The sequence below is a fragment of the Sus scrofa genome, chromosome 1 (genome assembly GCF_054392235.1).
Source record: "Sus scrofa isolate SSC_HxYL_T2T_F1_AM1 chromosome 1, Sscrofa_HxYL_maternal_Yorkshire_Landrace_v2.0, whole genome shotgun sequence".
NCBI classification, from domain to species: domain Eukaryota; kingdom Metazoa; phylum Chordata; class Mammalia; order Artiodactyla; family Suidae; genus Sus; species Sus scrofa.
This window is the reverse complement of record NC_139383.1, coordinates 264,992,496-265,013,735: the sequence shown is the minus strand read 5'-3', so window position 1 is coordinate 265,013,735 and position 21,240 is coordinate 264,992,496. Positions and strand designations below refer to the sequence as shown.

The following is a 21,240-nucleotide window of genomic DNA, read 5'->3' as shown; positions in this document are numbered from 1 at the left end:
ACAGCAGATGGGAAGGCTCTGAGTTTGGGTGGTTATCAGTGTCATCTAACAGGGCTTGGGGACATTTTCTAAGTTGCCATGCAACACAACGCTCAGGGAGGTCACCCACCCTTCAGGGCAGGGCCACAGCCCCTGCTAAGTATTCCCAGAGTGCCAGCCATTCCTCTCTGGCCCAAAAGTGCTCGGAAGTTGATGTTCCTAAAAGCATCAGAGGAGAGAGGTAAGAAAGCCCCACCTCCTGGCTTCAGGGAACTGAGTGGATGTGGTGAGACACATCTACTTCCTAATAACAGATTCACTTCCTAGAACCCCCAGCCCACTACAGGGGAAGAGCATGCCCAGCAAAGACCCCCAGGGAGAAACCAGGTGGGGCAGGAGCTGGCCCCAGGGCCCTCTACTCCCTGTCTCGGCTCCCTGCAAGGGGAGAGGTGGGGCGGGGCCTGAGGTCCTTTCCTGCTTGGAAAGGCCACCACTCCACAAAGCTGGCCTTGGCCCGAGTCTCCCGGGCCTGCCTCTACCTAGCTGTTTGGGCTTCAGCAAATCCTTTAATCTCCATCAGCCCCAACTTCCTCCTCTCTTTCTGTTCTGAAGCAGGAATTCTGCCTTAGTAATAATTCCCTTTAGCTAATTATCAATTTTAAAAAGCACCTTCTCAGAGTTCCCTGGTGGCCTAGTAGGTTAAGGATCTGGCCTTGACACTGCTGTGGCTGGGGTTCAATACCTGGCCCAGGAACTTCTATATGCCATGGGCGTGGCCAAAACATAAACTAAAATAAAAAGCACTTTCCTACCCATGATCGCAAGAAGACATCTCAGGCACCAAGGACCTAAACCTAGGCCTGGCCTGGGGGTTGGCTGTCTTAGACGGGCACACATTCTGGGGAAGGCCCTCGCTCCCAAGGCTCCTAAGCATTGCCTGGAGTTTCAGAGGTTGGCCTGGCCGAGAGAGAGCATGGAGCCAGCTCCCTCCTGGGAGACTGAATTCCCATCTGCCTCATTCAGGGCCCACATTGCCTGCCTGGCTGCCCCCGCATGCGAACCGTCTCTTGTGGTCCACTGTGAGCTTCAACTCACCAGCTTCAATACCGATACCCACTGTGCCCTCAAACATCAGGCTCCAGGGTCAAGGCTGTACGCTGCCCTGAAGGACCCTCACAAAACTCCCTCCAAGGCAGGGCCTCCAGCCTGTAGGGTGGCTAGCTAAGCACACAGCTCTCCACGTGAGACAGCACTGGGCCCAGCCCTCTGCCCTCAAACGTGAGCACCCCCAAATCCAACTAGAGAGCCGGCTCCTCCTGGCTTCTCTAAAACCCCCTTCTTGCCTCAACCTCTTTGTTCCTGAATTAATATGATCTTAGTAAAAACTAAAACCTCTTCTACTACTAACATGTTTGAGTGCTGTTCGGGGGAAAGAAAATGCTATAAAATCGGGTTGTAACGTGTGTGTGTTCACTTGCCATGACAAATGCTCTCTCATTTAATCAGTTCTCCCAATGACCTTATGACATAGGGTTACCATTTTTCAGTTACCATTTTTCAGGTGAGACAACTAAGGCTCAGAGAGGTGAAGTCAGCAGCCCTAGGAAGTCTCAGGAGAGAAGGGATTCGAAGTCTGTCTTCTGCTTCCTCCAGAGCCTGCAGTCTCATTTGTACAACCGTATATGTACATTACAAAGAATGTGCGATATTCCTCTTAGCTTTTATTTTAAAGGATCAATAAATCATTGGTGAGGTCTCTAATGGAGAGTAAATGAATTTGAAAAGCTCTCCCCGTGTGATGAAGCTGACAGTAATAATAGCTACCATTTATTGAGCCCTGGCTGTGTGGCAGGCTCTGTGCTAAGTGCCTTGGACACAGTATCTTATTGAATCTCATTTAATCATTACAACAACCCTACAAGGTAGCCTCCTCAGGCTTGTTTCAGAGACGGGTATGTGACTCGCTCAGATCACTCAGCTGGAAAATCACAGGGCCAAGATTCAAATCCAAGTCTTCCTAACCCCAGAGCACAGACTCTTTCATGAACTGAGCCATGATCAAATTCTAAGTTAGAGGATGGTGGGAGTTCCCGTCGTGGCTCACTGGTTAACGAATCCGACTAGGAACCATGAGGTTTCGGGGTCGATCCCTGGCCTCGCTCAGTGGGTTAAGGATCCAGCATTGCCGTGAGCTGTGGTGTAGGTCGCAGACGAGGCTCGGATCCCACGTTGCTGTGGCTGTGGCGTAGGCTGGCAGCTGTAGCTCCGATTAGACCCCTAGCCTGGGAACCTCCATATGCCTCGGGAACAGCCCTAGAAAAGGCAAAAAGACAAAAAAAAAGTTAGAAAATGGTCCCTGACCTGTGTGTCTTTGACTGCATCTGTCCCATGGATGTGTAGACGAACACTTGTCCAGGGAAATAGAGATCCCAGGGCCAAGGACTGCTCAGGACAATCCCACCCTCTTAACAATGAACCAGGACCTGTTACTGGGGAACAGTCAGAGCAGCGGTCATCCAGGCGAAGGGGCTTTCTCTATGCCGAGTGGAAAACCACCCCCAAGTCCTGCCTCTCTTGCTCTGGCTTCCTCTCTGGACACCACCTGCATGTTAGGCAATGAAGAGAAACCATTTGCTGGAAGTCCCAGCTAAGATGTGAGTCTGGGGTTCTCCGTGGGTTCCAAAACCACCATGTCGAGCCTGTTCCAGGCCACAGAGCAAGCAGGGAGCTTGTCTTCCTTGCGTTATAGACAGGCATCTCCTAAAAAGCAGCCCATTAAGAGAAGAGAGGCTTCCGGCTGCCTGGGAGCTTCAATTCCCCAGCCCCTCGGGGTCAGATCACCTGACACTTTAGTGAAATAAAAGGCCCAGATCAATACCCCTTCATCAATCTTTGGACGGCCAGGAGGTCACAGCTCCCTGGAAACCAATGAGCAGAAGTGCTTTTCTCCGGGAAAAATAAACCCAGCCTGGCAAGAAGCAGCTCTCTTGGCAATAAAGAACCTGAAGACCCATTTCAGACCCCGCTGGAGAGAACTGGAATCCAGTTGGGTGGGGCTGGGCATGCAAATGCTCTGGCTCTTCCCAGTCTGCCTCACAGCTTCTCCTAAACTGCTCGCTCAGCTCCATGGAAGTGAACACGCACCGGCCCCGAAGTGTCTCCACCAGCCACTTCCTGGGCTCGGCGAGGCTCTGCGGACACAGGGGAGGAGAGCAAAGCCTTCCTGGACTGCGAGTCATCGTTCGAGGCTGCCAGGGTCCCCGCCTGAGCTCTGACAATGTCCCCTGCCCTTTGGAACTCCAGATATCTCCTGAAGCTAACTCCTCATCAAGGCTTCTCCTTGGGGGTCTGTTCACCCAACGGGACTCACCCGAAGTCCTGAACTTAGCCAGGCACTGAAAGAATGACTTTCCAGGCACGACGCCACACAAATTCCTTCTCAAAAGGGTGTACTGTCTTGGTAGTAGACCAGGCCTCACCCACAACGTGTGGCCGGTGTAGACTCTCCCACAAGGCAGGCGGTTTCTCAAGACTGTTGTTGGGTAAGCCAGCAAGCAGAAGCAGAGAAAAGGAGTGCATCTAATAAACCCCTGCTTGGAACGGGTAGCAGATGCACATAAGCCAAGACAGCAAGGTTGGGATTTGAAAATGTGCTGAAAATTGAAAAAATCTGTACGGCTCAGGGGATCTCAACTTTTTCATCACCACGGCCCTCTTTGATTAAACCCCTGGCGGTGATATTTTATCTCCCAAACCATAGCAGCAATGAGCTATTTGCTCCATTTTGCATCGCAAAGGCTCTCTGCCCAGCTAAGCTTCTGATCAGACTGAGATAACCAGGGGAAGGAATCAGGGAAGAGCCATCACAGAGGGCATGTCACTCCAACCCAAAGCAAGACACTCAGAATTTTCTATCGCCTGTATTGTCGGACCCAGGCCAAGAACCATTACCTCCAGGCCTTTTCAAACACTCATCAGACCCTGTAGGAGGGGACAGGGGTGGTACCTCCTGGAAAGAGAGGCGGACATAAGAATCAGGGCACTCTCTAGAGGAAAGATGACCAAAGGAATAGGGTGATGCCCGGCTGTCAAGCCACACTCTCACTGGAGGCCAGGAAGTCCTGAGCAGGAGACCACAGGGTCCCTCTGTCCCCTCTAAGCACTTCATGCCCACTGCTCCTCTACACAGAGGTAAGAGACACCAGGGCAGGGACTGCTGTTGGCATTTCACAGAGCAGCACACGGCCGTCCAGGACCACTGCAGGACTTGGGGTGGAGGCAGCACCAGAACCCTGCAGTAGAACCCAGCCCAGCATTTCCCTGCAAGCACCAGGGCAGAGATCTCTCTCCTCAAATGCAAAAAGAAGGACCACTCACCTCTGCTAGATACAGCACACAGAATTTCAGGTCTTCTGAGGAACCTTTGAGGAAACAAAAAGTAAGACTTGCATTAGAATTGGCTACAGAGTTTCAACAGTTTGCTTGAACACAGCCATCTGTCTCACCCAGAGGGTTGCATGGGGTACTTCCTGTGAAAAGAGGAAGAAAGAGGCAGGCACAGGCATAGGGAAGTCTCTGGAGGAAAGCCCACTTAATAACTAACTAGGCTGCGATACAGCTGTAAGGCCTGTGCCTGCAGGTCAGCCTGACCCAAGGAATGCGGAGTTCTCAGCGCCTGAGAGGTGGCCAGGAGCACCCTCTGGGCATCAGGCAGCTGGCGCAGGGAGCTGTCATCCACCCCAGGCCTCTTCCTCTCCACCTCCCTGCCTGCGTCTACCTGGGGTTTCTCTTAAACACTCCAACTGTCTTTGCCATTTTGAAATTCAACAAGGAGCCACCAAGGAATGTGTGGGCTCTACACGCCCTGGGTGGGGCCCAGAGATGGCTCCCAGGCCAGGCCTAATGCCCCCCAGTGTGTTTTCCAAGCCTTCTCACGCCTGGCCTAGTAGCCCAGTCTCAACCACTCACCAACTGTCTCCACCCAGGAGGCAACCGGGAGTTACAGTGGGCTGCTACCTACCCTGAGGCGGAAGATGTTCTGGCCAGCGTGCTGCAGATATGCAAGAGCCAAGAGACAACCCCCAGCTGTCGGGGAAGGCTTCCTGGAGGAGAACCCTTTTGAGCCTGCACTCAAGATGGGACGAAAGGGCACCCTGGGAGGTGGGAACAGCATGGGCAAAGGCATAGGGATGGGGACACACAAGTTGTGCTCAAGGGGGGCAAGTGCGAAGAAGCCCTGCCTCTTCCTCCAGGCTGTCTTCCCAGACCACAGCAGCCCGCTCCTCAGAACCTGGCAGCACTCCCCCAGGGAGACACTCATCCGGGCACAGGCCGGGGATGGCTACTAACTTTCTGTATTTCAAGCACTCAGCTTCACCAGACAGGTTGTCCTTTTTGAGCAAAGCAAACATACAGCATATTTAACAGCAAACATTTAAAGTGCCACAGGGAAGTTTGCATTGTGGCTCAGCAGTAACAAACCCGACTAATATCCATAAGGAGGTGAGTTTGATCCCTGGCCTTGCTCAGTGGGTTAAGGATCCGGCGTTGCTGTGAGCTGTGGTGTAGGTCACAGTGGCGGCTCGGATCCTGCATTGCTGTGGCTCTGGCGTAGGCTGGCAGCTGTAGCTCCGACTGGACTCCTAGCCTGGGAACCTCCATATGACCACGGGTGTAGCCCTAAAAAGCAAAAGACAAAAAATAAAGTGCCACAGAACTTTAGAGTACCCAGTGCTGCGTGGCAACCAGTGCGCCAAATGTTTTATGTGCATGCACTTGACTCTCACAGGGACCCCGGTGGGGCAGGAGCTACTATCCATGACTCACATGAGAAAAGTGAGGCACAGGAGGTAACAGGCCTCAGGTAGAAAGAGGAAGAACCAAGATTTACGCCCAGGACGCCTGGCCCCAGAGCCCACGCTTAGAACCACTACCCTGTCGCCTCTCAAGTGCTTACCACACAGGCCCTACCCAGCCCCCTGTCCCCTCAAGGAACCTGGACCAGGGACTGGCTCAAAAGCAGAACCCTCGACACATATTTGAGTCAAACAAATTGTCAAAAAAACAAACCCAAAATATGTTACAAAGTAAAAATGGCAAGGAAATAACAGAGACAGTGGGTTAAGCTTATTCCTAAGAAAAGTAGGGAGAGGCCCTTGAGTGGGTGGAGGCCAGGCCCCCTCGGAGCAAGTTTATGGCAGTTTCCTGGGCCAACGTATCCCTAGGTCTGGGGATGCCAGCCAGGGCCAGATAAAAATAGCTCGTAAGTAAATGGGGGTTTGCTTTGGACTGAGAATAAATCCTCCTGCTTCTCCCCACCTAGAGATGATGGGGAGGGGGAGCCCTGCCTAAGAAGGCCATCATGTTGAAGAAACCTCTCATTTCAAAGCGTCTGCCAATTCCTTGCGTTGCTGAGGGTGGAGTCAAGGGGAGGTGGTTTCTTTTGTTTAAGAAAACACACTGGGGCATTTCCTTGACTTTCCAGAAGCAGACTTTAGAGCCAAGGGAGAAACAAAAAGATCTGTGTAAGAAAATAACAGAAATTCAGGTTTTAGAAGCTGGCAGTGGGAGAAGAGAAGGTTCTAGAAGAGAGGGGAATGCCAAAGAGATGGGAGCATCAGGGAGACAGAAGGCCAAGGTTGGGAGGACGCAGCCTAGGCCACATGGCCAGTGGTGAAGGATGGGTGACGGACTGCCTTGAAACTTTTCTGTGCCGTGACACCCCCATCACACCCCTGCGTTGCTGCACACCTTCACTGCAATCCGCTCCCCGTGGCGGCCTTGTACTGGGAGTGCTTTGGGAGAAGGACAGAATGGGGGCAGTGCTCAGCATGGCTCGGAGCCTCATTAAAGGACAACCAGCCTCAGGAGCCACAGGGGCCAGGACGGAGCTGCCACTGCAGAGAAGGAGGCTGACCCAGGAGAGAAACCTCAGCCCCATCAGAGACCCTTCTGGAACGCTGGACGGGCTCTGGACTTCCCAGGGTGTGGAAACGGGCTGAGTGTGAAGGAAATGGGACGGTGTGGCAGAGCACATTTGGGCTTTCCATCCAACACCCCAGCTACTTTTTGAAATTGAACATGGAGCCATGTGGTTCCTGGGTAAACCCTGTTTCCCACCAAGGAATGTGGGCTGTGGACCATGGGCTACATGAGGGTGCTCCCCAGCCACGGACTCCCCAGCGGGGTGCGGGCAGAGATGGCTTCTCAGCCCAGGTCTGACCCTGGGCCCTCTCAAGCCTGAGCCCTCTCAAGCCTGGTCTGAGATCCCCGACCAACCATTTCCCAGGGCGTCTCTGCCTGGGAGACAGGCCAGGAGGGCTGCTGCCTCCACTTTCCAGATACAGAAATTGAGGCCCCGGGAAGGAAAACAACGTGGAGAAGGCTTGATGTGGACAAGCGGCAGAGCGGAGATTTGAACCCAGGACTGCCTGCTTCCAAAGCCAGTGTTCTGATCCCTGCGTCACACTTCTGTCCCTCTACCAGTTAACTCATCTGTCATTCCACCAAGCCACACGCTCCTGAGGCAGGACTGTGTCCTTTCCTCTGCTATCATCCTGGGTGCCAGCGTGGAAGGGGACTCTGAGGAGGTGCTAAGAAAATGTCAATCGGCTAGATTTAACTCCAAGGTTCCAGAATCTTTTTTTTTTTTTTTTTTTTGGCTTTTTTTTTTTAGGGCTGCCCCTGCCACACATGGAGGTTCCCAGGCTAGGGGTGAAATCAGAGCTGTAGCTGCCGGCCTACACCACAGCCACAGCAATACAGGATCCTTAAACCACTGAGCAAGGCCAGGGATCGAACCTGCAACCTCATGGTTCCTAGTCGGATTCGTTTCTGCTGCGCCATGATAGAAACTAACTCCCGGTTCCAGCATCTTGAACCGAAGCAGCTGGGTTTCCAAAATGGGGCACCTGGGCACCCCAGAGTGAGTGGTGAACCCAAGAATCAGCTGGACATTTCCAGGCCATCCTGAGAGACCGGGGTGGGTCAGGAAGACACGCTGTGGGGGGGATGCTGGCCGCCCAGGAGGCAGAAACACAAAGAACAGCAACGCCAGTGGGCGGCAGAGGCAGGAAGAGACCACAATGGGCCCCGGCTGACCGGAGATGTCCCGATTGTTAGCGCCAGCTCTCCGCCTGTTCCCATTACACTGCCATCCAGCGCTGCTGAAGCTGGGGGGAGCCGGGCAGGAGGAGGGCAGGCAAGGTTTAGGGCCACAGTGGGGGGCCCTGAGGGAGGAATAGAGCCCAGCCCCCAAGCTGAGGCCATGCTTCCAGTCTCCTTTCAGTCATTCATTCCCTCACTCACCAAACAAACATTCGCTGGGCACCCACCATGTCCTGTGCCCATGCCCCAGCCTGGGAGTAGGCTGGGCCAGGAGAGCTGAGCGCCCTTCAGACACATTGCACGTGGGGTGCACGCAGGAGTTTTCGGTCCCTGGGTGGGGCAGATTCTCCCCTACCAGGGAACAGCCCTCACCAGCCCCAGCCTGCAGGGAAGGCTGGGCGTGCTCCTTGCTTATCATTCTCTCTGCCCCAGATTGAACTCTCCATACATGTTGATTTGAAAGAGATGAGAAACACAGGAGTCATGAGCAATATTAATCAGAGACCATTCTGTAAAGAGAAGCTCCAGCTGAGGCCCCATATGTGTCTCTTAAAAGCCCTACTCAGGCCCTTGCTGCTGTAGCGAGTCTCTGGGGGCTCGGGGGGAGGCAGACTGGAATGCGGGCGCCAGGACTCAGGATACTGTGCCCTGAGGCTCCAACTCCAATAGCAGGAGAAGGGGTCACTGGAATTCTGCAGTCTCCAGGACCCACAAGCCTGGGGGTGGTTCCTCTGCCATACCCCCAGGCCCCACACCACCCACCCACCCTGACCAGCCGCCACCCTGCCTCTCACTTCAAGCCCCGAGATGGGGGCTCCAGTTCCCAGCGGAGGCCTCCACCAGGGGCGGAAGCCAGACAAATGGGTGCTATCCTGCTTCTAGGTCCCGCATCTGTGGGCATGTCAGGGCTGGGAGGGAACATGAGGGCTGCCCAACCCTGGGTTCACAGAGAAAGTGAGCCCAGAAAAGAGAAAGGGCCAGCAGCAAACCTGAGCCCAGGCCCTGGTGTTCCCAGCTACCCTCGGCTCTTCGTCTGGCCCACAATGCCCATCCCAACCCCCATCCACCGCACAGTCAGTTTGAAACCCCTCTTTTTCCTCCCTCTGATTGGCGGGAGGCATAGCAGACCTGGGTCCTGGGTTTGCAGGCCCCAGACTTGTGTGAAGAGCACAAAAGAGCAAAGGTCTGGTTCTTACAATCAATCGGCATCTCTTAGTGAACACGGCTCCCCATCAGCACCCCTCAAATCTGAATGGTCCTAGATCGTGTGAGCTGGGTTGGGCCAGGCATGTGAGTGAGTGCGTGTGAGTACATGTGCCAAGCAGTGGGAGGGGCAGGAGGATGGGTGGGTAGGGGAAGCTGGGCGGGAGAGCCAGAGGGAGGGGCAGGGCAGCAGGAGGCCAAGCCTCCCGCTGGCACAAGGGGCTCCCAGGAAGGCCAGGGTCTGAGCTGAACTTGCTCAGAGGGCTGCTCCTCACCATGACCTTGGTCAGGTGCAGCCTGCCAGGCAGGAGAGGCTGGCCCCAAGCTAGGTAACTTGCTTTCTCCCCTCTGGGGCCACCCTGGTCAGCAGGCAGGAGAAAGCCAGAGGCAGGGGAGGGGAAGTTGGAAGTGACTTCCTGAGGGGCATCGAGAGTGGAGGTTCTCACGCGGGCTGGGTTTCTAAGGAGGAAGAACAGCGGGGACTCCGAGCATGCAGGCCAGGTTTGCAAACAGGCAGGAAGTTTTCCTGGAGCAAAACCCGTCAAAACAGAATTCTTTTGCTGGGTAATGTTTTCCTCCCTGCCCCTGTCACCCATGCTCCTACAGGTCTGGTGTTGTTTTCATAATCTGGGAGAGGAAATCGAGCCCCTTTCAGCAGAGACCTCGGGCGCCAAACCAAACCACTCAACAGATACTCCAGGCTGGCCTTCCGCTCCCACATGGAGAAGCAGGCACCGTGGCAAGTTTGGGGTAGGCTCAATTCAAGCTCCTGCTTGCCAGCCCCCAGCCACACGCGTGCCAGCTTCCAAGGGCTCTGGCCTGGACGACGCAGCTGGGGAAAGGAGCCGAGGTCTTCTGTCCCAGACACGTGTGTGTGGTGAGTCAAAGAGCAGCTAGCGCAGCCTGGCCACCCGGTGTGGGCCAGCCATCTTGCATAAATGACCTTATTTCACCTTCACAACAACCTTCTGAGATACTGTTGGGATCCCCAATTACACATAAGGAAACAGGCTCCGAGAGGTCGAGAAACTTGCTCGAGGTCACACAGGTAGTGAGGGGCAGGGCCAAGATTTGAACACAGGTCTGTCTGAACCCAGTGTTTTTCCCACTCTACTCCCAGCCTCCCTGAAACCTCTCTGGAGGAGAAGCCTCCCAGCAAAGTTCAGGGGGCCTGCCAGCCTGGAACGGAAGTAGCCTTTTGTGTGTGTGTGTGTGTGTGTGTGTGTGTGTGTGCTTTTTAGGGCCGCACTTGTGGCATATGGAGGTTTCCAGGCTAGGGGTCGAATCGGAGCTACACCTGCTGGCCTACACCACAGCCACAGCAATGCAGGATCTGAGCCACAACTGCAACCTACACCACAGCTAACAGCAACGCCAAATCCTTAACCCACTGAGCAAGGCCAGGGATCGAACCCACAACCTCATGGTTCCTAGTCAGATTCATTTCCGCTGTGTCACAATGGGACCTCTGGCCAGCCTGGAATGGAACGCCAGTGTCTGACAGCCTACCAGCCCAGGGGGCCCCAACCACACCTCCCATTCGTGTGGCCCAGAGCAGGGAGGCTCAGGCAGCGTGGATGGTGTCTCAGGCACGCACTCACCTTCCTGCAGCTTCACACTCTGGAGGTAGAGGGGGTTCCTCAAGACGTTGCAGCGGCCCGGCTCATCTTCCTTGGTGAAGAGCAGCAGGTCCGAGTAGGCAAACAGCGTCACCTGCATGAGGAGAGAGCAAACAGAGCTGGCTGCTCTGCACACCCAGAGACCATCAGCCACAGCCTCCCCAGAGGTCGGGGTAACAGGTCCCCATCATCTCAGGCAGAACCAGGGGCAGATGCTCAGCGTGGCCTCAGCCAAGGACAGAGACCTGAGCCGCAGTCGAGACTGCCCTTTGGCCTAGTCCTCATAGTGGGGGAAAAAAAAAAAAAAAACAGAACAAAAAAGGGGCCCTCGTCCTCATCCTCGTCCTCCATGCCAGGTGGCCTCTGCCAGCTTCCCCACAGCCTGACATCCACAGGCCCACCTCTCTGAGTCAACGCCTCTGGAATCTCCAGCCCAGTGCCCTTGGCTTGGTGCCACCCTTGAGCTACATTTGCTTGCGTTCTCTAAGTGTCTGGCTGAAAACGCACTGGACTTGGAGTCAGAAGTTGAGGTTCCTGTCCCACTAAGGAGCAAGGAACACTTGGTTAAGTCCCCTGGGTCCCCTTGGCCTCAGTTTTCTCATCTGTACAAACAGGGGGCAAAGATCCTCTCCGGCTCCCACAGGCTCTGTGAAACTGAACTGAAGCCCCATGCAACGTGAGTATTCTTACCAAATTCCTTGCAGATAATTTTAACTGTGCTCATGCACAATCAGTTCAAGAAAAAGCCAGTTATGCTCCAAGACAGACAAATATAGAACTTTTGTCTGTTTTATGCACTGGCTGCTCCAAAAATAAAGGAGAAAGATATTTTTAGACATTATAGGTAAACCATCGGGGAGTTGCTGTCATGGCGCAGCGGAAATGAATCCGACAAGGAACCATGAGGTTTCGGGTTTGATCCCTGGCCTTGCTCAGTGGGTTAAGGATCCGGAGTTGCCATGAGCTATGGTGTAGGGTCGAAGACGTGGCTCGGATCTGGTGTTACTGTGGCTGTGGTATAGGCTGGCAGCTGCAACCCCTGGCCTGGGAACCTCCATATGCCGCAGGTGTGGCCCTAAAAAGCAAAAAAATAAATAAATAAGCCATCAGGCGTGCTCAGCATATTTTTATGCCAAAAAAAAAAAAATCCTCTGGATCCTCTAATGCCACTAAAGATTACACTGGTCTTTGTTTTGTAAATCCTGTGGTGGCCTTTAGTCAAAGGCAATAAAATCCTATTTTAGATTCTCTGATGGAGACAAAATATTATGAATTCTGTGGACGTCCCTTTGAGGTGTCAAAATCTGACACTTCATCTCATCTGAAGTGAGAAGAGTCAGAAGACTGACCTGTGCAGCTAAAGGCCATGATGAGGGTGAAACTAAGGGCCAGAGTAAGTGCGTGCTGGATTGTTGCTGAAGTTAGTTTAAAAAGTCAACATGTTGATATCTGGCTGTCAAGACTGTTAAAGATGACCTAACATGGAGTTCCCGTAGTGGCGCAGTGGTTAACAAATCCGACTAGGAACCATGAGGTTGTGGGTTTGATCCCTGGCCTTGCTCAGTGGGTTAAGGATCCGGCGTTGCCGTGAGCTGTGGTGTAGGTTGCAGATGCGGCTCGGATCCCAAGTTGCTGTGGCTCTGGCGTAGGCTGGTGGCCTCAGCTCCGAATGGACCCCTAGCCTGGGAACCTCTATATGCTGTGGGTGTGGCCCTAGAAAAGGCAAAAAGACCAAAAGAAAAAAAAAAAAAAAAAGATGACCTAACAACTCCACCTTTAGGACTAGCCTACAGGCATACTTACAAGCACATAGAAGGATGGACATGTAAGGATATCCTCAGAGTGTTTTTGTAATTAATTTTAAAAAAAACCATAAATACCCATTAAGAAAGGATAGAGGAGTTCTTGTTGCAGCTCAGCAGGTTAAGAACCTGACTAGTATCCATGAGGATGCGGGTTTGATCCCTGGCCTCACTCAGTGGATTAAGGATCTGGTGTTGCTGTGAGTTGCAGTGTAGGTCACAGACATGGCTCAGATTTGGTGTGGCTGGCTGTGGCATCATAGGCCAGCAGCTACAGCTCCAATTTGACTCCTAGCCTGGGAACTTCCATATGCTGCAGGTGCAGTCCTAAAAAAGACAAAAAAAAAAAAAAAAAAAAAAGAGAGAGAGAGAGAGAAAAAGGATGGATAAAATAAATGATACTACTTTCATATGGTAGAATTTTATGCAGCTATGAAAAGATTAAAGTACAGCTATGTGGGCAGAAATGGAAATCTGTCCATCAAAAGTCAAAATAGTGCACTGTGCAAAAATACCTAGCATACAATCCAACTTTGTAAAACAAAACTGTAAACTTGTCTATATCTATACATTTTTTTAAATGTCTAAGACACTCACTGCACTCTTCACTGTGGGGAATGGGATTTTACTTTATCCATTTCTGTTTAATTTTCATTATTTTGCAATGAGAATCTGCTACTTTTATAACTTAAAAATACATAAACGATTTTCAAAGGACCACTTGGCATACAGAGGTTTGAGGGAATCTAGGCCACAGAGACAACAGGGGGCACCCTTGAGCAGGAGGCGCTCAGGGCTCCGGCTTCTCCAATGGGGACCAAAGATGAGAGCTCCTGAAGCCTGGCCTAGAAAGGATCCCAGCAGGGGCTCTCTCCAATCCCGTTCCCAACGCGGCAACACGGAAACTTCCATTTATTGAGAGCTTACTTTCTGCTCAATGGATCCTCACTTGTAAATAACATCATTGCCCTCGTGTATAAATGAGGACTCTGCCGCTCAGAGAGGGTAAGAGACCCAGCCAAGACCACACAGCCAAGGACCATTGCCCAGGTCTGGCTGACCCCAAAGTTTTCACAATATGGTGAGGTGGCAATATGCCTACAGCTTTCTTGTCCCTGAATGTGAAAGAATCCAAGCAGGGACCCAAGAAGAGGAGCAAAGGAGACAAAAAGATGAAGTTAGGGGATGGGAGGAAGATGATCCGAGAGTCAGAAGGATTTCGGGGGTTGGTTGTCCGGGAAGAAGACGTCAACCTCCAAGCAATGGAAAGGAGAGGGCTCTACACCGGCCAACATAAGGGAAACCCTCCCGCTCCCAACCTGCTTAAGGCAAACCTGGAAGTGGCCTCCAGACCCGCGGAGAAGCTGGCAGGGGGTTGGGGGGCGGTATGGGCCATCAGAGGAGATAGTCTGGCAGGAGTCTAAAAAGTCCAAAAAAGGCCCAGGCCCAGAGAGGGCTCGATGGATGGCAAGTGGGGAAGTGCCAGAGCAAAGGTGAGAAAAGACCAGGCCGCCGCGCTGGCCCGGATTCCCAGAGCTGAGAATGCGGTCTAGACAGGAAGTGATTAAGGCCTGAATGAAGAATTTCCCCAAAAGTCAGGTCGGGGAAAGGGCAGACCTGGCACACGGCAGGAGGCAGGGCAGGGAGGCGAGCGTGCCAGGGGAGGTGGGCCCCTCTCCAGCACACCAGCATCCTGCTGGCCTAGCCCCAGCAGCCCCAGGGGAGTGATACCCATCTCCACGGCCCAGGTACCTGCTGCCCTCCACCACAGGGATCTGTGCCGCACCTGCTCCAAGGACACATCTGTTTTCCCAAAGGGTCAAGAGTTGAGGGGTCGCTCAGTTAGGAAATCCTTGCAACTTATAGGGTCACTTCTCCCAAGTGGCCCTAATCAAGCTTCCTCCCAGGAGTCTTGCCTAAGGGCAGGGTTTGCAGAAGAGACCTTGGTGCCTTAGTTAATGGTAAACTCAATGAGTCAGTGTGTAAAGTGAGGGTGTGTCTGTCTTGGGCCTCGCAGGACTCCTGGAATCCCGAGCGCAGGCCCTGGCTCCATGGCAGATGCTCAATAACCATTATTTGAATGTAGAAAGGAGGCCCTGCCAAAATGCTGATTCGATCTCGGGGCACATTAATCAAGTTTGTGACTTCTGGGAGGGGGACGACGAGGGCAGTTCACAGTGTGGGACTGGACCAGCTCGTGGAGCATGCCCAGGGAAGAGATGGGACAAAGAACCAAGGCGAACGTCCCAGGAACAGAGATTTCTGCTGAGCACCGGGGAGAACGTTCTATAATTTAGCACTCTCTAGGAATAAAACCACTGTCCAGAGGGGCCTCTGAAGACTCAAGTACAGGACGGAAACAATCAGCTGGAAACTTAAACAGGGAAGCAATCAGAATGGAAGGCTCCTGAGGACCCACCCAGAGCTTCAATTCTCCAAAGCTATCCAAACCCCTCTTGAATTGGTTTATATTTTTGGCTGCCAAGAGTCACATGTTTGCTTCCGATCAAAGTTCAAGGAAAAGAAATGTACTTTTTAAATCACTTCTTTCAGTCTTCAAAGGGGGTCTCTTCGTTCTAGGGCTTCAAAGATCTACTAAGCAAAGATGGTTTGGACAAATTATAACTACCATCAGGCTATCACTTCAGCGTGTGTTTGCTAGTTTTTAAACAAACACATTAGAGATAGCATAGAATTCTGCTTTTTTTTTTTTTTTTTTTTTTTTTTTTTGCTTTTTAGGGCCGCACATGTGGCACATGGAAGTTTCCAGGCTAGGAGTCAAATTGGAGCTACAGCCATCAGCCTACACCACAGCCACAGCCACACGGGATCCGAGCTGTGTCTGCAACCTACACCACAATTCATGGCCACACCGGATCCTTAACCCACTGAGCAAGGCCAGGGATCGAACCCGCATCCACATGAATACTAGCAGGGTTCATTACCACTGAGCAACAATGGGAACTCTGTGGCATGGAACTCTGGAAAGCACTGCTGAGCCAGAGAGATCCTAAGTGCTAATCAGGGTTCCATCTTTTAGGAGCCTCGAGATCTTCGGGTCCTCATTAATCTCACTAGAGCCTCAGTCTCCTCATCTATTGAGGGGGGGAAATGTGCCCCTCCTGGTGGAGCTGCAAGAGCTAACTGGGGTCAGGCACCAAAAACCCATGCAGTGGGGACATATAAACCGCTCCATGTTTGCAGGTTCAATGGTGAGTGAGCAGGGAAACAAAAGAACACATTTAGACATTCGTGTGTACTCCTGGGTGGCCGCAATTTCTAACTGCCTCCTTCTGAGTCTCGTGAACGTATCACCACATTTCAGTTTTTGACCCTCGGCTACCTGACCTAGCTCCACCACGGACTTATTCACCAAGCACAGCTTCAGGGGACTTTTTGTTCCTAAAACTCAAGTCCCTTTCAAAAGATGAAGTTTTACTCCCGGGGAAGCAATTCAGAAGCTAGGCCAAGGTTCTTCAGAAAGTTCCCGAAGAGGAGGCCCAGAAATGTGGTGAGCAGCACCAATGTGGTAGAAATAAGCCTGCCATCTCCCGAGGAAACACCCCTGAAAGGGACAATGCTTATTTGGAAAATGTGAGTTCTGGTCTGCTTATTTAAAAAACAAAACGAAAGCAAGCCTTCTTTAGCCACAACTACACATAACAACCCAGAATGCTGAGGCTGAAAGGGCCAGCAACCGTGCCTTGCTGCCTAAAACACACCCACACACACCCACTGTTCAGATAGGAAGACTGAGGAAGAAGGAAGTCATAAGGGAGTCAGTAGCAGAGGGAGTGCTGGCTATCTGCTTTCTGCTTCCAAGTTTCCTGATCTTTCCATCATCTCAACTCAACCAAGCCACCCTGCCAGCTCTGAGTCAGGGCCTGCTCGGCAGCAAGCCCCCTATCCTCTCGTCAAGGCTCCCAGGTAGCCGAAGTCAGATCCCAGGGCGCCAACTTCTGTTCCCAAGTAGAAGTAGATTTAAACTCATGACACTGAGCCGGAAGCGGGCCAGCTCTGGGGATTGTGTGGGCGAGTGAAGTTCCCCCAGTTAGAGCTGAGCAGGGCCCGCTCCAGGAAGAGCAGCGTGACCTCCACGCCCAGGCCTCTGTTTGGCAGAGCTAGAGCCTAAAGAGATATCCCTCAGAAGAGGGTTGGGGATTCGGGTTAACACACACCCAGAACACCCAGGTAAGTGATGCTCTTCTAAAAATTCTCTCTGGCTGACGGCTTTAATCTTCTCACCCACAAGGTCATTCGTCATAGCTGGAGTGAACTGCCATTTCTTCCGCTCCTTAGAGGAAGTTGGGATCAAAAAGGGAGTGTCACTCGGGGCTGGAAAAACTTTCTAACCATCAAAAATGGAGTAAATATTAGCCTTGAGAGGTGGTGAGTTCCCCATTCCTGGAAATATACAAGAAAAGCTGGGTGGCCATTTGGTAGTGAGGGCACGGAAGAGTCCCTCCCTCAACTTTTCAGGTCTTTTCCACCCTAACTATATATCAGGAAGAGAGGAAAGTTAGAGGCCTGGAGGATGAAACCCACCAGGAAACCCGGCCTGGGAAACACAAGCGTAAGTCTTACCTCGGCAGCCTTGTTCCTTCCCTCGTACAGCAGCAGCTCCTCTGTCAACAGGAGGGTTCGGGCAGGGTTGCAGAGATCTAAAGGCTGAAAACAAAGAGCACGGTTCAAAGGGGCCCGATGGAGATGGGAAGTGGGGGTAGCGGAGGCAGCCTGCCAAAGCCAGCCACGAGCCTGCCAGCCCTGCCCCCGCCCCAGGAACCCACACACCCCCTCACACAGACAGAAACAGAAAGGCTGGGCTGCTCATCCTGGGCGGTACTGCCGCCACTACCTTCCCCCCCAACCCTCCCTGTGAGAGCTACCCTCTCGCTGCAGGAAGTCCAACCACAGGGTCGGCCTCCCCACCCCCAGCTCCCGCCCTGTACTGAGCTCCTGGGCCCTCCTGGCCCCACGCTCCCTGTCCCGTTCACGCTGTAGGGCCCAGGCTCTCAGGACACCTCCTGCAGTATCCTGAGAGCCTCATGCCAGATTTGGTCACCTGAATCCCTTCAAGGCCCAGCCAGTCCCTGCTGTACGTGCATCACACAATTGACCTCACTGCGTCTTCTCAGCCATGAGTTCCCAGGGACCAATTCTCACCCAGACTTCTGCCTCCATGCCGTGACCCTGCCCCATACCCGCTGCAAGCCCTGTCCCTCCCACGCCCCCACCCCCCCCCCCCCGGCCCTGCTCAGCCTGAAGAATCCACCCTAAGCTCAGGACTACCCAGCAGGACTTATCCTTGTGAATATGCATGCATAACATGGCTTCTAGGCATCTGACACCAAGCAAGGTGCTGGAAGAAAGATGACAAAACAAATGTCAACTACACACAACAACCTGGAGAGAGCTTACAAGTAACGGGAGACAAAAGAAGCAAAAGAAGATACGAGGTACAGTTTCTGTGAACCACGTTCGGAAGGAGGTCCTTTAGGAAAGCATGCAGAGATGACAAAGCCAAAGAAAAGCAAGGCATTATAATTCCTGATTATTATAAAGTCAGGCTGGCGGCTATGTCTGGTGGGGAGGAGGGTGCTGTAATCAGGAAGAGATAGTCATAGCCTCCAGAGCCATGGCCATGGTCTAGTCCTTTCTCTCAGTGCATGTCTGCCTTAGAATCACTTGTTAAACTGTACATCTAAGGTTATGCCATTTGGGGTTTAGGTAGTTGACAAAAGTTTTTATAACTTTGAAAAACTAATTTTAATTTTCTTGGTAAAAACTTTAAAATAAAAACAAAAAAATAAGCCCCATGGATGCCAAGACCTTTGTGGTTCCATCCTGAGAAGGAGGAGATACCAAGAGAAAGGCAAGGGGCAGACCCTGCACATAGAGTTGTCTGGGGAGAGGCATGTCACCTGCCAGAGATGCACCGCATCCTAAAAAAGTATGAGTTCTGAGATCCACTGGGCAGTGACAGGCCCAGAATGGGATGCCAGGCGACCAGAGATGGAAAACCTGGTCAGAAATGGAGCCCTTAGGGCCGCGTCCCCTCTAGGCTGCTGACGAGAGGATAAACTTGTGGTCTTTCTGGGGAGCAATTTGTCAAAATCTGTATAAAGAGCCTTCGAGATGTTTATGACCCATGACCTGGTCATTTCACTTCTACGGATCTCTCCCAAGGAAAATCATCTGAGAGGCAATTTACGCATGAGGATTTTCATCACAGAGGTATTTACAATAGTGAAAGAGTAGACATAACACAAGCGTCTGAAGAGAGAACTAGTTAAATAAATAGGGTACATCCATATCGTCGTGGGCAACCACCACAAAACACAGACTCGAAGACTATTCAATGATGTAGGGAAATACTCATGCTCTAATTCTTGTTTAAAAAAGGTAACCGGATATAAAATGTATGGTATGATCTAACTGTGTGGTTTTTTTTAATAGGGATACGCGGAGGCAAGCTATCTAAACCCTCATATTGGCTACATCTGGGGGACAGAATAAAGAAAGGTTTAGAGATGGGGAGGAGCAGAAGGAAGACGAGAGACAAGTAGGAGAAGGGAGATCTAAATAAACCCAGGCCACCAGCTCATACTGGCCAGACACGAATGCTAAGACCAAGGAGACCAGACGAGATGCCAGACCTCAAGGCTCTCTCCCTTGGCCATGTCCAAGCAACGAGGCCCTGGAGGAGCCAGGAAGCAGGAGCCTTGTCCCCCAGGCCCTGTGACAACACGATGAGCAGCTGAGCATGGGACATGCCCCCAGAGAGAAAAGGGGGCAGGGGGCCTCCTTGTTGCTGAGCTTTCCTGCCCCCGCTCTCCTCCTCCTCCTCCTGCAAACCTCTGCTCCCTCTGTATAAGCCCCAGAAGCCTGAGCCCCTGAAGCTATTTGCCTTTCCCCAAAGGGGGCCCTTAGCGCTGGCAACGAGGCACCATCCCTGAGTCCTGGGGTAAAGGACCCTCTTCTTTCTTGCCTCCTCCAGGAGAAGCCCTCAGGGTCAGCCATCAGCTCACCTGAACAAAGACGGGGAACACCAGGACCTTGGGGGCCAGGGTGACGTAGGTGCCATAGCTTGAGTGTGGGGTGTGCGGCCTCATGACTGGGCAGTTCTGGTAGTTTCCGTGGCCCTTCATGGTCTGCACTGTCTTCATCAGCCGACACTTCTTCCCCAGGCCTGAGTAGGACTTCCCTTTACTGGGACTCCCCGATTCTGTGGGACAGAGACGGTGGGCTGTGAGGTATCTGCGTCCCCCTGCAAAGGCACCCCCTCTGCAGAAACAGGGAAGAGCCTCGGTCCCTCAACAGCCACTGACAACAGCATGTACCATGTGCCAGGCCCTGAGCAAGGTGCTGCGGAGACAGGGAGGCCTCAGAAGGAATTCCCTCATCCTCCATCCTGACGGCCAACCAGCAACTCCAGGGCCAGGACAGAGCTGGGCACCACCAACCATGAGGCAGCCTTCCTCATCTGGTGACCCAGGACCTGAATCGGACCTGTCAGTTTGGGCTCGTACTTTTAAAAATCAGAAAATCTCTCAGATTTAAGAAATCAGAAGATCTGCCCTCACTGGACCCAGATGGAGCAATCAATCAATGCAAGCGCCCCGGGCAGCAGAGCACGTGCGCTCCCCCTTGGCACTGCCCCCACGGCTGCCTGCCCCACCCAGCACTGCTGGTCCCTTTCATGGCCTCCCAGGTCCCTTGAATGAAGGGACTGGAGAGCCTGTCTCTACGGTGACGGCAGAGACAGTGGGCTTTCCCAGGATGTGTTTTGGGGGATCGGAGCTCTGCTAGCCAAGGACGCTGCAGCAGCCTGGCTCACTGAGTCAGTCTGGAATAAGGAGTGGCACCTGCAGCTCTAGTTCTCAGGGAAGATCACCAGCTCTGGGCCAGGGGGCTGCACCCAAATCCCATTCCTCTTGCTGACCAGCTGGGTGACCACTAGCAACTCCTTTCCCCCTTCAGAGTCTTGGTTTCCTCAAGTGCAGTAACAGAACCAAGCTCACTGGGCAGGGCGACGGGGGGTGCTGTGAGGATTAAATGAGATACCCCAAGTAAAGTCCCTAGAACAATGCCTGGTAGGTGCGAGATAAAGGTGAGCTGCTAACTTATTGTGGTTCTTGTTGTTGTGATTCCTCCGCTTGGAAAAGCAAGTTAATCGGGTGCTCCAGGGACTCTTGAATCTTAGGTTTCATCACGGCCAGGAGGTTCTCCCGGGGCGGGCCACTCACTCAAAAATTATTCTCATCAGAAAAGGAGAGAGAGAAAATCATCACCAGGAAAGAGCAGAGGAGGTGCTACATGGGGTCCCTCTATAAAGCGACACTGCAGGACACACACCCTCACACTAAGCAAAGGGTGACATCCTGGGGTTAATAGATGCAGACTATTGCCTTTGGAATGGATAAGCAATGAGATCCTGCTGTGTCACACTGGGAACTATTCTCGTCACTTATGATGGAGCATGATAATGTGAGAAAAAAGAATCTATACATGTATGTGTGACTGGGTCACCA

General features: G+C 52.6%; 1 protein-coding gene and 1 non-coding gene across 8 annotated transcripts in view; one reads left to right on the top strand and one right to left on the bottom strand.

Moving 5' to 3' along the window:
* The window catches only part of RGS3 (regulator of G protein signaling 3), a 151,674-nt gene that overhangs the window by 64,857 nt on the left and 65,577 nt on the right, over positions 1 to 21,240 (bottom strand). For all 7 annotated transcript variants that reach the window (XR_014825149.1, XR_014825157.1, XM_084992040.1 and 4 more), the window contains 4 exons: positions 19,738 to 19,934; positions 17,294 to 17,377; positions 10,890 to 11,001; positions 4,357 to 4,400 (listed from right to left, as the gene is read on the bottom strand). Coding sequence is in view for 5 of the 7 variants with exons in the window: in XM_084992040.1 (XP_084848166.1) it covers positions 4,357 to 4,400; positions 10,890 to 11,001; positions 17,294 to 17,377; positions 19,738 to 19,934 (437 nt within the window). In the remaining 2 variants the exon portion in view is untranslated. The remainder of the gene's footprint in view (positions 1 to 4,356; positions 4,401 to 10,889; positions 11,002 to 17,293; positions 17,378 to 19,737; positions 19,935 to 21,240) is intronic.
* Positions 11,367 to 11,443, top strand: MIR378B (microRNA mir-378b). Its single transcript, NR_128559.1, has one exon. It is a non-coding gene; the product is annotated as a microRNA mir-378b (primary transcript).